The sequence below is a fragment of the Phodopus roborovskii genome, unplaced genomic scaffold, assembly GCF_943737965.1.
Source record: "Phodopus roborovskii unplaced genomic scaffold, PHOROB, whole genome shotgun sequence".
Taxonomy (NCBI): domain Eukaryota; kingdom Metazoa; phylum Chordata; class Mammalia; order Rodentia; family Cricetidae; genus Phodopus; species Phodopus roborovskii.
In genome coordinates, this window is record NW_026125562.1 from 2,134,497 (window position 1) to 2,149,856 (window position 15,360).

A 15,360-nucleotide genomic window follows, 5' to 3' on the forward strand; every position below is an offset into this window, starting at 1 on the left:
CTGGCCTCATCTATTTCTTGTACCATATTTCCTAATAGTCTTCCTCTTGCTCCTGCTCTGGTGGCATTGCTTAGGTCACATATGTTCTTCCTATGTACCATCTGTTCCCTCTCTTACATTCCTGAGTGCTTTTACACAATTATGATCATCACACTGAAGCCTGTCCTGGCATTCTATAAACCCATGAACACAACTAATGGTCCCATGCAATGAGAAAGAAAACAGAGTTTATTACAGGGACAACATACAACTTAAAAACAAGTGGCTGACACTGATTAAATTGTGAAGGTAATTAGAGAGAACTTAGGCCTTAAACTCCCAGGATTCTCAATAACTCTCAAGTTAGCACAAACAGTCTATTCACTCAGTGACAAAAGGTTTATGTTTTAGCTGCTCTACCAACAGATAGGGTGTGAGGATACTTATAGAAATTCATAATTTATAATGACGGTCATATGAATGGTCTTGTTAGAAAAGAAAGCTTAAGTGGTTGGTGTCAGGCTGGTCAGCTGGTATAATAAGAACTGCTAACCCATCTTTCTGCTTCATGGCTAAGGGACCTCCAATTATGCTCAACACCCATCCACCCCAGTTAAAACCCTAAACCATTCCCTAGCACACGTAGCATCATTGCGTTGTTATGTTATTTTCCCAGGGTGCTTTTCAATTTCTAAACCTATATAATTATTATCCAACCCGTTGTCTGCCTTTCCTACCAGCACACAAACTCCACAAGGGCAGATGTTTCTCTGCTCACTCTCTGCTCTATGTACCCAGCAATTTAGATAGTGCTTGCTCTGGAGCAGGGTCTTTATAAGGACTGGATGGATGATCCATGGAGGGAGATACTAGACAGAGAAGATAAAATAAGTTCTTGGGTAAATTCAAGACTGAAGAACTATACCCTTTAAGGACATAAAGGTATAAAAGATATGGCAATTTAATTGGAAATAGTGACATAGTTTTTGTTGCTATTTTTTGTTGGATCACTTTTGTTCTTTGGTTTTGTTTGTTTCTTTGTTTGTAAATAGGCCTACTAAATAAATACTCCTAGCTAGCATGAAATTGGTAATATAGGCCAGGCTGGCCTCAAATTTATGGTGGTAGTCTACCTGCCTTGCTTTATTAAGTGCTAAGATTACACGCACACATCACCATTTCCAGTGAAGAATAACTTTTGCACTGGGGAAAACGAGGGAATAAGTCAAATGATTCCAAAATGTATTGTGCAAAATTCTGACAAATTGGAGTGTATTCACACAACAGCAGCAGGATGGTTAGATATTTGATAGTTAAACATGTGGGAAGTGGCAAAATAAATACTTAAAAGAAGGCAGGAGAAAGATATATAGTAGGGAAAGGAAAATTGCATACTTGATGAAAAGGTTGTGACATTTATTTTAAATACACATATTACTTTATAGCATGTTCTTAGGTTATCATAGTACAGTGGGAGAAATACACATATATTTATAGGTGTTATGTAGTTGTCATGGTTGAAAAAAATAGTTATATCAGCTATACTGAACCATATTTATTGTTAATGTAAGGAAAACAATTTTGTTCAATATATAAGGTGAATGATTTATGTGGTATTTATGAAGTCACCTCAGAGTTCAATCAAAGACTAATAATGTAATAAAGGTATTTTTTCACAAAGCCCCTTGCAGAGCTGATAAGGCTGGCAAGTCTGAGGTGCCTAGATCCTGGGAGAGTTCTCTAACATTCATAGTTATTATTGAGGCATCAGACTGTATTGTATAACACCCAATAGGTGTGTGTACTACAGAGTGAGCTGTAAATAGAAAAATTCTGAATGTGGAAAAAACGATGACAGAAAAAGAGGAACAAACAGAAACCCTAGATAATGGTGTACTCAAGTTCTGAGTGCTGACAGGACAGAAGAGAGTTGCAAAGTTAATTTTTGTTCTCATGTACCTAGAACTTGTAGCATAAGCAGTGTATCAGTGCAATATATCAAGCCAGAAATAGCTCTCAGGATTGACTTGTACAACTAGAACCATGATGATTTTTTTTCAGAAAGAAAATTGAATTTTTTTCTCAATTTAGAAAAATGTGCATATTTTCTAGGCAAGAAAGACTAGACAAATAAAGGTTTAAATCAGGGCTATCACACAAGTGCAATATATTCAACATGGGATGATTACATGAATTAGCTGCATTGAGGTCAATTTTTAATTTGGAAACAAGACTTGTATGATTGGGCATTGCTAAGAACTACTAAGAATGCTAAGTGCTACTTTTTGAGCTATGAAATATTAAAAAGATAGCTTTGAATGAGGTTATCTAAATTTGTAGAGTTTAAGTCTGTAAGCCATATTCTTATGGGATCCCAGAAGTGATTTCTGGTTTTTCGAGCCATCACCCTCAGAAAATGTCTTAGAATAGCCAGTGAAACTCTTGAAATGTGTAAATAAAAAGGGGAGCCCAGCATGCTCTGATCATAATGATGCATGGCTTTGGTTGACCAGTTTCCTGAGAACTGAGTCATCTGTGGATATCATAGACATGTGAAGGGGGAAATTAAGCAAATGCCAGGAGAATGTTACAATTAAATCATCCCATAGTGTACACAGTGAAAGAGCTGAGCTGAAGCCCAGGGATTAGGACCAAAGTACTAAGGGAAAGTAGAAGGGCTTTACCAGTGTTTTAAAATTTGCCCAATAAGGTGAACACAAAATTTCACACTGGGCAACAGCATGGGGCAAATGGAAGTGGTGTCAGGGGCAGCAGTGGTGATTGCAAGAGTCAAAGCATCCACTGCTGCTGCCCATGTACCAGATAGTCCTCTATGTGCTTCAAACCTACTGACTCTTTTATTTATTTATTTAATTTATTATTTTACATGTCGATCCCAGTAGTTCCCTCTCCCTCCCTCCCTCCCTTCCTCTTTCCCTTCTTCCCTTCCTCACTTTTACCCTCTCTGCCCTCTCACATGCACCCTAACCACCCTCTCCTCCCATCCCCCCACCCCAATTCCATATGGCCTACTGACTCTTTTAAGGCTCACAGTATTGGATCTAAAAACCAAGAGGCCATGTTGTGTGGTGAGAAAAGCCAGGGAAGTCTAGACATTTACCTCTCAGGCAGAGGTTCTCAACCTGTAGGTCAAGACCCATTTGGGGCTAAATATTAGATATCCTGCTTATCAGATATTTACGTTACAATTCATAACAGTAGCAAAAGTACAGCTATGAAGTAGAAACTAAATAATTTCATGGTTGGGGAGTTCACATGAGGAATTATCTCAGTGGGTCGCAGCATTAGGAAGGTTGAGAACCACTGCTATAAGGGACTATACCAAATTTGCATCATTCTTTGGAGACATGCTTGACAGGGGAAACCTTTCATAGTGTTTGTTGTTGTTGTTGTTCTTTTGGTTTTGGTTTTGGTTTTGATTTACAGGACTGGAGGCTTATGGAATACTTCACTGGAGGTGTTAACTTTATATAATGCCATGGTCTGTTATAATTGACACATTATTGAATATCAGACAGGATTCTCTGGTTCACATATTCTACATAGTACTTGTTAGTATTCAGGCATCTGTATTGGACTGTCCTTGGGGTTCTGACAGGATATGCTCTTAGCTGCAACCACTAAGAGCAGCAGTTGTACATATTCACTAAGTTCTCCTTTAAAAGGACCCTGCTCACCTCCCATCCTTCACTCTTTCTCTCCCTCTATCTGTTCTACTCTCCCTCCCTCTCCCCCTCTTTCCTCTCTCCTTTCTCCTGCTGCTCCTGTTTCTGGAGGCCGGTCTCTTCCCTCCCCTTTCCCCTTTTTATGATCCTTTCCCTAATAAAAAGTCTCTCTTCTTGAACCCTGTCTCATGACATCTTTCTCTCAAATGCTGCTTTTCCTAAATTACTTAAGGCCATGTTTCAGACAAATGGATACATGGTGGTGCTTGAGAATATGTCTTGGTTCATAGTGCGTTCTCTAGAGAGAAGGGTGCATTTCATGGTGACAAAGCTATAACCCACTGAAGGTACTTCACTGATTGCAAGCCCATTTCTCCCAGAATACCCATCTGCATCATGTGACCTGACATCACCAATAATGCAAAGTTTCTTTATTACCCACTGAAAACAACAAAAATGAATATTAGTCTGGTAAATTTTAGAGCATAGTTAAAAAAAAAAAAACAATATGAGATTACCATGGGTCTAACAGTCTCCCCATGCCCCCATATAAAGCTATTTTCCTGATCTTGAGGAATATTAATTTGCTTTTTTAAAAAATGAGAGATCTTTGTAGATATTATGGATCTCAAGTTAAAACTAACCATCTAGGGAGGGCCGTAAATTCAATGGCAACTGTCTTTCTAAGGGAAAAGATTAGGACATACAGAAAGGAGAGGCGAAGATGGAGCAGACTAGAGGGACACAGCTATAGGCCAAGGAATGTCAATTGCTCAGCCATCCAGAGCCTACAGACACATGGATAATACTGATGTCAGCCACTTTGCCTCTAGAACATACAGTAATTTCTATTTCTTTCTTAAAGTCATTGTGTGGTAATTTCTATTGCAATCCTAGGAAACTAATATGAGAATAAAACTAATATTAAGGTTATCAAAATAAAATTAGATATCAAACGCAAAAGATGACAAAAGATTGAGTATAAAATAAAGCAATCATAAAATGAGAGTGAGTGAATATGGTCATGTTGAATTAGAAGGACAGAAAGCTAAACTATTTTAAGTATATATTTAAGGAGCTTAAATGAATATTGTCCCTTACTGTATTGCAATATAACTAATAAAATTGTCAGGTTATTTCAGGAATGAGACAGCAGTAGTATATAATATTGAGATTAATAAATAGATGTGACATGAATGTCATATGAAGTGTTTTGCAGTTTAGCACCTTTACAAAGCTACTTCACTGTGGAATTGTTAGAACACATCACCCTACATAATACTACTCTCATAATACTACTCTCATACATGCTTTAAGTTTATCCTAAATGACATTTTCAAAAAGTCTGCTCTATACCCACAGATTGAATAAGCTCTTCTTACTAATGCCATATTAGGTTATGTTCTTTGGCTTCAGAAGGCTTACTGAATTCTATGATTCTATTTGTCTTTTGTGTATTTCCATCTCCTACATTGTCTTACTTACTATTGTAACTCCAGCATCTAGCATAAGGATTGGTAGATGTTAAGTGTGAAGTATTTGTTGTGCACAGGAACAAATAAATAGATGTAATAAGGTCACAGCAAGGCTTTACTTGTGAACTACTCAGTGTACAGGTGCTCTACCTGTGACCAGGTTCCTCTGCACCCAGAGCCACTGAAAAAATGGGATCCTGCTACCTGCCTGCAATTCCTTTGGACATGGCTAGCAGATAGGGTTATCTGTACATCAATCATTTTTAATTCTAAACTAATACACTTAGGAAAGAGACAAGAGCAGCACAAACAATTCTTTTATCCTTGGTCAAATGTAAAAATAGTCTCACATACTTCATTCGTAGTAGCCAAATATTAACATCTTACCATGTTTACTTTGCCAGTCTATGCTTGTTTTTGAGCCATCTGAATACACACTGAAGATATAATCCACTTTTACTGTCAAATACTTCAGTACGTTTTTTCCTACAAAGATATTCGCTGTTCTACCCACAGTAAAATTATCAGAAGTAGAAAACTGTGCTGAACATTCCCCATGGAAGGATACTCCCTTAACCTAGAATCAGGAGGGAGGGCCTAGTCCCTACTCTAAATGACTTGACAGATTTTGTTGACCCCTCCTGGAAGGCACCACCCTCCCTGTAGAATGTGGGGGGGGGAATGGGATGGGAGGGTGGTCTGGGGACATGGAAGGGAGAGAGAGAGAGGGAGGGAGGGAGGGGGTAGGGAGAGGGAACTGGGACCGATATGTAAATAAGAAAAGAAAAAAGAAAAAAATTGTGCTGATAAAACTGAGCTAGTTAATTTATAGAATGAATGCCAACTTCACTAACTGACCTACTCATGCCCTTTACAATACCATAAATAATAGCACATTGACATATATAATACCTAGTCAGAATCCTAGCCATGCTGTGTAGGTATCAAATCTTTTTGTTTGCGTTTGATGTGAAATGAATCTTCAGACTGTGCTCTTAATTACTTTGACATTTTTACAAACCCAGACTGATTCTTTGTAAATGCTTTTCAATTCCTGTTTGCCTGATGCTTCCACGTGATCAGACTGAGATTATGCAACTGCAGAGCAGGCATATCATCAAAGTGGTCCAGGTTAATAGCATATTTCTGGTGATATTGGTAGTTTTCCTTTTATACTTGGTAAGTTCATGAGAGAGACAATCACCTTATATAATTGATCACTATTTTTTTTAAAAAAATAATGCAACTCTATTCTGGCACAGACTTAATTCTTTGTAAACATAAATTGAGGAAATGTTTAAGGCTTAAGGTTTAAGGTCACAAACTAGGAAATCCTGCACTCCTGCTAGTGTAATGATCCGTTAGAATTACACTCTCTATGCATACAAAGAATTAAAATTATGATGCAATTTCTCAAATAACACGGTACAGTTTCCAATCTCATTCTTTTGGATAGGAAAGCTGAGGTTCAAATTGGATAATTTTCCTAAAAGAACAGGCCTGAAAATAACCAAATACGCATTGTAAAGTACAATAGTCAAAAATCATTTCAGTGTCCTTCAAATGTACAGGTGTACAGATACATCCAAAGCCATCAAAGGCAGATTTCTTAGGGCTATTTTGGTAATTATGGGATTCTTACACAGATCCACGCAAACCTTCCAGCAAACCACTGCAGTTCACCCTTACACCTGAGTATTCTCTCCTCTCTGCTCTCCCTCTCCTTTAACTTTCTTCTCCTCTTTTGGAATCATTCAAGCTACTAAAAGGATAACAACATTTGAAAGAGAGTAGCACTATCCTGACACCTTGGTAGACAGTCAAGAGACAGCACAGTTGGCTTTCTAACTTATATAATGTCCCCTGTCAGATACTATGGGCTTGTGTTTGATTCCAACTACTTTTTCTCTACATAGTATTTGTCATCTGCATACACCATCTGACATAACTTTTACCATGCGCTTTACATACTTCAAAAATGAGCCACACCTTTCTTTTCCAAGGTGATTTCAAGTTACAACTGCTGCTACCTACTAGTCAGTTTCACTAGTGAGAAGCGGAGTTCACTGCTCACCTCTATGGAGAACACAGGAAGGCTCTGGGCTTTACCTTATTTGCTCTGCATCCCATATCTTTTACCTTTTTTTGGAAGTAAGAAGCACATGTTTAAAAAGTTACATGTGATATTTTCATTAAGGGTTACTTCTAGTGTTCTCTGTAAGAAGTGTTAGCAGCACTGTTTGGGAACGTCACTGGAGGAAGTTACTCACTAAAGTTGGGGATTGATTTTTAAAGGCTGACTCCACTTCATGTCAACTCCCTTATTGCTGTTAAGGTCCGAATAGGCTCATGAGAGTCCCAGCACCACTCTAGTCACCTTGGATCACCTGCCACCATTCCTAGCCTCTGTGATGGACCATATTTCCTCGAATTGTAAGCTGGAATCAATTTTTCTAAGTTGCTTCTTGGCATTATTTGGTCAAAGAAACAAGAAAAGCTATGGATATAGTGGATTAATGAGTTTTTCAATTCTGAAAATTTTGTTCCTCACTCCACCATAGGGCTCTGGAAGTAAACTAAGTATTATTCCACATGTAGATGACATCTTCTGCAATTTGTGATATGCCCATCCACTGGAAAGGCAGAGAAAAAGGAAAGGGCTTATATTTATGTACATACAAAAAGAGGTGTCATGTAAAACAAGGTCAGAAATCATAACATGGATAGATTTTTAGGAAATTTGTAGCAAAACCACTTTTTATGGTAAACATCCATTTAAATGAGTAAAAAGTATGACCAGGCAATTTTGAGCTACAAACAGATAAAACTGATAAACGAGGTATAACTGCATAGATATTTAAACATTCAAGACAAAGTACATGCTTACTGGTTTCACTGCATGAGTCAATGACCACTATGAGAACAACTCTGAAACTATAAAATAAAACAAAAATCATCCTCTCGACTGATGTAACAAATGACTTCTATACTATTCTGAAGTACTTGGAACTGTCCTGATGTTGAGCATCATTTGGCTCCCTTTAGTGCAACCTTTTAGGAAAAACATAAACTTCAAGTTATATTGCTCTGGTGCAAACCCTTTTTAGAACTACATCTTGGTCTTCCAGTTGTGCTTAATCCATAGCTCTAACAGTAGCAAAATTGTTTTCATTTCTACCCCTAAGTAGTTTTTATTGTTTATCTGTTAAGATTAATTAACAAGGAAGTAAATATGTGCTTTCTTTATGGTGTTCTCTTAATAGGTTGTGTCTCTGTCTGGGAAATTTATACAACATGAAATGGTGAGGCAGAGTAAGTTTATGACTTGGATTCATGAAACAGTGATGTAGCTGAATGATTATTTATAGTACAATACATATTCTTCAAGAAAGTGACCAATGTATAGTTTAAAAATACTGACAAAATACGTTAATCCTTTCAATGCTGGATTAAAATGGGAGCGTTAGCGGAGGTAGGGCTCAAGACACACTGGAAGACCTCTGTTAGATACTATTCAAATAGCATTACAGCCACAAATGTTACATATAAAGAGAGCGTGGCTAATATTAAATCCAGTGAAAAGTCTAAAACTTTACACATTAAAATGGCACTTACATTTTGATAGCTATTTTAACACAGTAATAATTTTTAATTTGGCACAAAAACGGGTAACTCCACACATTCATGACCATCTTGGTCCTTATGACTCTGCTTAGCTTCAGGGGGGGGAAAAGTGTCTGTTCAATACATTAGCATATTAATTGGCTACATTTCAAAGTTTAAAATGACGATATTTAGTGTTATTTTGCTTCCATCCCCTTAAGTGACAAAAACTTGAAATAAAAATAAATGTAGTCTCGATTACAATACTCACAGCTGTTGCCTGTTCTATTACCCCTCGGTCCAGCTGAACGTTCTGGCTCCTTGTATGGAAACTGTAGCGTCGTGTCTAAGGTCCTGAACCCTTCTTTAAGAGAATGGTGCTTGTAGTATTCCACAAGTTCCTTTAAAAGGGCAGATTAAAGAGAGGTTTTGTATTTTTGTTCTCAGATAAACTCCTCAGTACATAATTATAGATAATACAAGGATGATTATTTTAATATTCTACATTTCCAAATATGTGAAAGTGTCAATGAGAGCTCTGCCTGCTGTCAGAATGGACCTGACTCCCACCCAGACACTGCTGTTTACTGGAGACATTTGTCCACATCGGTTACCCTCCATTGTTCTTCAGGCGTGTAGAGCATCATGTTTATCTGCAGTCAGATGTGTTTCTGAAAAGAAGCCATGCTAAACCTCAATCTCAGAGTAGCAATTATTGTTGCTATTAGTGAGAGATGAGTCTTTCTGAAGAAAGATGAAAGGAACAGCTGTTTCCCTGACTAGATAGCAATTTCTACTTTCCCCCACTTTCTTTCAACTTATCAGAAAAACAAACTTAATACTACATGCACTTTTTCACAATAAAGAAAAACATGGATATAGCATTGAACACTGTTCAGTGTCATGCCTGTTTTATGTTGATGAAGGGTACGTGTGCATCTCAGCTCTCAGTGTCGCCCAGTATTCATAGAGAGAAATAGGTGGTTCTTCCTAATTGTTCATCTTAAACATCTCAAAGCCTAATGTAAACTTCTACCATATTTCAAACTAAATCTTCAGGAAAATCTTTTTCTGTATATCTAGGTATCAGATTCTACATAAATTTGAATCCCTCTACTATGACCTGAAATAGAATAACAATTCATAATGAAAATGCTATCAGTAGCTGAATGTGCCAGATATAAAGTAGCTGATAAATAGTTGAAACGACAATAAAAAACAAATTATTTTAAATAAATTATTCAATGTTTCAGGTATAGCACCCTTAAAAAAGAATGGAGAAGCAATTTATTACTTGAAAAAATAACACTGTCAAATGATCCAACACATCTACTCAGTGGTTATGTTCAAATTTCCTTAAAGAAATCAATTGGGCCAGAACCCACACAAAACACGAAGAAGAAGAAGAAAAAAAAGAATCATCAATGATTTATTCCCTTCTGTCTAAGAAATATGTGCTGTGCACTACATTGTACTTGGAGTGCCAGGGACCAAAGAATGCTGAAGGTTCCCTCTCTCTAAGAAATCTCACCCGAGAAAGGAAAGCAAGGGGTTATAAGACCTCAAGGACACACAAGTGTGTTCAACTGGAAACAAGAAGAGACTTCAAGATGGAGGTAGCTTGATTTAGATCAAAGACCAGGTAAAAGATCTCAATAGTTAGCAATGGAGAAGGGATCAATTCATATGGGGCTATCTAGGGCTGAGAACACACACGAAGGTGAAAATCAATGTCATGGACAGAGGACATGGCTCAGCAAATAGGAGCACTTGTTACAGAAGCATGAAGGTGAAGACCTGATTTTAAATTGTAGCCATGTATGTAGAAAGCAGGTTATTGTCTCACTTGTTCCCTGTATCCCAGGACTATTGGGGTAAGGAGACAGGAGGAACAGTGGGACCCAGGTTGGCAGCCTAGCTCCAGGGTCAGTTAGTGAACAGTGGAGAGGGACTACAACATCTGCTGTCTTCCTCTTCTCTCTGCACATTTGGACCTGTGCACAGAGCACAGTCATTTTAACACACACACACACACACAAACACCCCTGTCAAAGTAATTAACTGAAAGCAGTATGATATAGATAAGTCACTGTATAAAGCAAATGAAGGTTCTTTTTTCTTTTTTTCACTTCCCATACCTGGAAAGTGAGAGTCCTAAAACATATCACACAGGTCAACAGATCATGCCCGATACATATGAATAGTTATAACAGCTACCACTATTCTATGTAACAAGTCCTTGTGTGGCTTCTTGCATCTTAGCCTAAAAACCACATGAGATGAGCCTCAAACCATGGATGCAAGGGACTTGTTAAAGTTAACCAGCTTATGTGCTGTCCACATGTTAGGCCTCAAACATGAGACAAATGGCTTATGTGCCCATTAACATATCAAAGTAGACACTGGTCTGCAGGTTCTCCCTGTATCCCTCAGTTTCCTTTACCTGTTACAAAACCCTCCTGGGCTGATACCCCATCCCCTATCCTAAACTTCTCCAGATCAGGGGCAGGATTGCCTTTCCCTATACGATCCAGCCACTTTTGGTTACCTGCCCATTTTCTGTCTACTCTTTACCCTCCTGGCCTCTTGGTCTGGCTCTTCCCCCCAACCCCAACAGCCTCCTCACATGGCTCAGGTCTATGACCAGTCTGGACTCTCCCAGATGTCTCTGTCTCTAGCTATGTTCTCCCTTTTATCTACAATAAATTTTCTCCTCTACCATATCTAGAAGCAGTCATGTCCTTTTTTTCTTATTTTCATTCACTATATCTGTCCAGAGTGAGTCCCTTTAGTTGTATCGTTATTAATAAATAGCAAATGTAAGTACAGGAAAGGGAAGCATATGAAAGTCATTTTTGCTATGACAAACCAGCAATTCTGTTTTCTTAAACTTAAGATGCTGTGGTCATTGCATACATTAATTCTGTAACTTAAAAGTGTGTCTATGTGAGTATGTATGTATGCATGTGCATTTTTTCCTTGATCCCAGAGAATGGGAGTGTTTGATAAAACAAATGGATGTTGAATTTGACTAACCTTTAAAAACAAAAGGCAAAAGAAACAAAACGCCAAATAGAATGGCTACCAATATAAGAATACGGCATTTGTATTATACCAATTTTTAACATGGATTGGCAAAGGTAGCTCAGACATTAAACTGTGCTTAGTGAAAACTATATTTGGTCTCTTTTAGATAATGAAATAGAAACCTTAAGGAAATCCGTGTGTTTGCAAATGGCATTACGGATAACAATGATATCAAGGAGATGTTCCTTTAGTCTTGACATATCGATTAAGATGTGCTGTTTTGTTTGACAGTACAAATACAAATCTGAAATTAATTACAAAGTTCAATAGCTTTGAACTTCAATTTAACTTTATGAGAGAGAATATAAATTTTGTTATAAATCATTATTAATTAAGATTAATGTGAAGTTGGTTATAAACTATTGAATTATTGAACTGAAAAAAGATTTTTGGAGTCATTTAATGTTTTTACAGAAGGGAAAAGGAAAGAAAAAAAAAAAAAGACTTGTCTAAGAACCAGAGTCAGGCAGTTTAGTAAATTGCAGACAGTCTTTAATACCTGGCTAAGTGTGGATGGTATTTTAGTTACATTTTTACAGTCTTAGGTAGGTAAATCTTCCTAAAACGTCCCTGAGTAGAATTAAGGAGCACCACTGTGTATTGTTTCCAATTCATGGTTTTACGCTTTCTGTATTTTAAATTAATCCACCCCCTGCTTTAGCAGTCATTGACCTTCAGGTAAAATAAGCAAATAAGATGACTCTAAACAAAAGAAATCTCTAAGCTTCCCTTATCTCAGCCAACACAGTGGTGTCAACAATCCAACTCAGAAATAACAGAGTGTGGGCCAGTCATTCCAATTACCAAGGAAACAGGCAATGGAGATGGCTTACAAACAGCATTTGGACTTGGCTTGTCTGGTATACATGAAAAATCAGAACAAAATTAATGCCTTGTAATCTGGAATCAGAAAGTCACTTAGGACTGGAACTTAATGACTAAGAAAAACAAAGAGTTTGATTGACCAAGCTATTGAAGCCTAAGGGAAGAAGTTCGGGTCCCAATCACCAAAACAGCCTTCTCTGTGAGATACCAGCTAATTTAAAACAAGCTTTCAAGTCTGCTTGGGTTTTGTATCCGTTCTGATAAATATTTTATTGCATAATCACTGTAATTCATATGCAGAACATAATACAGACAGCAAGATACTGAACTACTCCTGGAGAATGGATCTAATTCACACACCCGTATTTACAGCAATGGGAACTGCACAATGTAATACAATATAAACTGTGTCTGCTTCAGATTGTATGACCCTTATTTAAAAAAAAAAAAAAACAACTTGTCTTGGAACCTCCTCTCATCTTCTTAATGAATCTATTATCATCATAAGAAACATTTCATCTTGGCAAGTATTCTCTTAGAATCTCCCTGCTTACATCTATAGGACACCATTATATTGAGTTCTCTGGCACACGTGTTTTTTTTTTTAACTTGTAAGATTTTTTAGATCAATCAAGTCATTTTATTTTGAAGTGTCTTAAAACTACAGTGACTGAGTCTTTTAAGATTCAAAATAGTGTTACATACTCTTCTTTGTGACTGTTCACTTAAACATTGTGCCTTGTTCTAATAAATTGTTTTATTAGAAATCCACGTCAGTCTTTTGGAAAAGTAATAGCATTTTATTCTAAGTAAACATTTATGCCTAAATATCACTGCTTATCTGATTACTGAATTTATTGAATATACAACTCAAAAATTAAAAATAAATATTCACAATAAATTTATTCAACACATGAACAAAATCAGGGCTAACTCCAACTAGCTCAGTAGCGGTAGTTATTTGCTAAACCAGGCCTTTGCTTCTAATGGAATGTTTTCTGTTTCTTGTCTTCCTCTTTCTTTACCCAGCTATCCTTCATCTCTTTGTTTGTTTTCTTTTTTTTTTCTTTTTAGTGTCTGCAGTTTTGCTGTTAATTCTCATTCACCTCTTTTGAACCATTATAATCCCAGCTTCTCTATAAAAAAATTCTTGAGGTATGGAAGAAAAGAAAGGAAGGAAGGGAGGAAGGAAGAAAGGAAGAAAGGAAGGGAAAGGGAGGGACAGAAGGAGGAAGGGAGAAGAAAAGAAAGGAAGGAACTAACATAGGTATGTGTATGTGTGCCTGACAGTGGCATTTGTGAGTGATACACAGATTTTGAGACACTTATTTGAACTCTGGGTCATGTACATTTAATTTCCTTTTCAGGAGACCAAAGAATAAACTTCAATGTTTTCTACTACAAATTATTTAAATTGGAGTGTCTATTTGCTTTAGTATAATCATGGCCTTATAAGATCAATAGCTCATGATAGTGGTACTGACTATTATCATCCCTAGCATTTTCTTGCTAAAGGACTTCCTTGGGCTGAACCAAGGTGACACAAAGCTGGACTGGTTGACCCTTTCCAAGGGCCATTCCTTTGATTTTTCTCGTATGTCTTCTCTAATGGGAGTTTTCTTTGCTACTTTCAATGTCTGGAGGGCTAGCAATCATCATTGGACCTGAAGCATTTTTAAAGTGTCATATAAACTGTAACATGTGAAGAGGCCTCATTATCACCCAAAGAACTTCTGCAGGCATGTCTTGCCAAGATGTGGAGTGCCTTGCATGCTTTTATCGTATCAGGGGCTGAGCCAGTCACTCATCATCTATGCACCCACTTGCCATATTCTTTCTAGGTTTTTATTGTATAAAGAAGCTCTTCTGGTCAAGCTCACTCTCTGCTTTCTCTCACAGCCTGATGGGTGCAACAGATGTAAGTTACTTCCGGCAGGGAGGATGTGTGGATCTTTTTTACTGATTTGACAAAAGTTTCCATTTTTTAAGATGTGGCCGTACTGCCTGTCCTTTGCTTTTGAATTTCAAATGTGCCATTTCTGTCTATAGATTTCCTCCTATTTCCTTTTCTCTCAGCTCAAGATGTTTTGATGTCTTTAAAGAACTGGTCTCTATCTTGAAATGGTTTTAGGTAAGACATTCAAGCTGGCTGAGTTTGTAAGCGTTCTTATACTCAATTTTAACTCATTTGTATTCCTAAGTGATTTCTGTTATTTTTCACACCTCAATGTATCTTCCCTCTCAAAGCTAATCAAAGCTCTTAGGAGCTACAAATGTATCTTGTATCATAGGTCCAAATTCTTCATTAGTTCAAAAAATCCTTAAGTGGGAACAAATAGATTTGTAGCCACTTCTAAGAAAATAAGATTTCTTTACTGTGAACAGTGTGTATATAATGATGAGTATGTACAGTCTGTATGACATATACATACACCACACCTACTAATAAAATTATTGAGATTTTTATAAATTGTCAGAATTAATAAATGCATGCTAACTACAACAAATGATTTCCATTTCAAAATAAAATTTCTATATAACACAGCTGTTGTATGTGGCAGAAATATAAATTTCCTAAAGCTTGCCTAAAGTAATAAATGAGAACTAGTATTATAATATGTAATAGCAGAAAATATAATCAAATTTCAAATTGAATTTATATTATTACATTTTGTATGAAATACACCTAAAGTGGTACCTTCTTA

At 37.0% G+C, this 15,360-nt stretch overlaps 1 protein-coding gene across 3 annotated transcripts in view; it reads right to left on the reverse strand.

The window, feature by feature from the left end:
- Vav3 (vav guanine nucleotide exchange factor 3) overlaps positions 1-15,360 on the reverse strand; it is a 328,799-nt gene that overhangs the window by 14,603 nt on the left and 298,836 nt on the right. For all 3 annotated transcript variants that reach the window (XM_051177693.1, XM_051177692.1, XM_051177691.1), the window contains exon 25: positions 9,015-9,144. In XM_051177693.1, the coding sequence (XP_051033650.1) occupies positions 9,015-9,144 (130 nt within the window). The remainder of the gene's footprint in view (positions 1-9,014; positions 9,145-15,360) is intronic.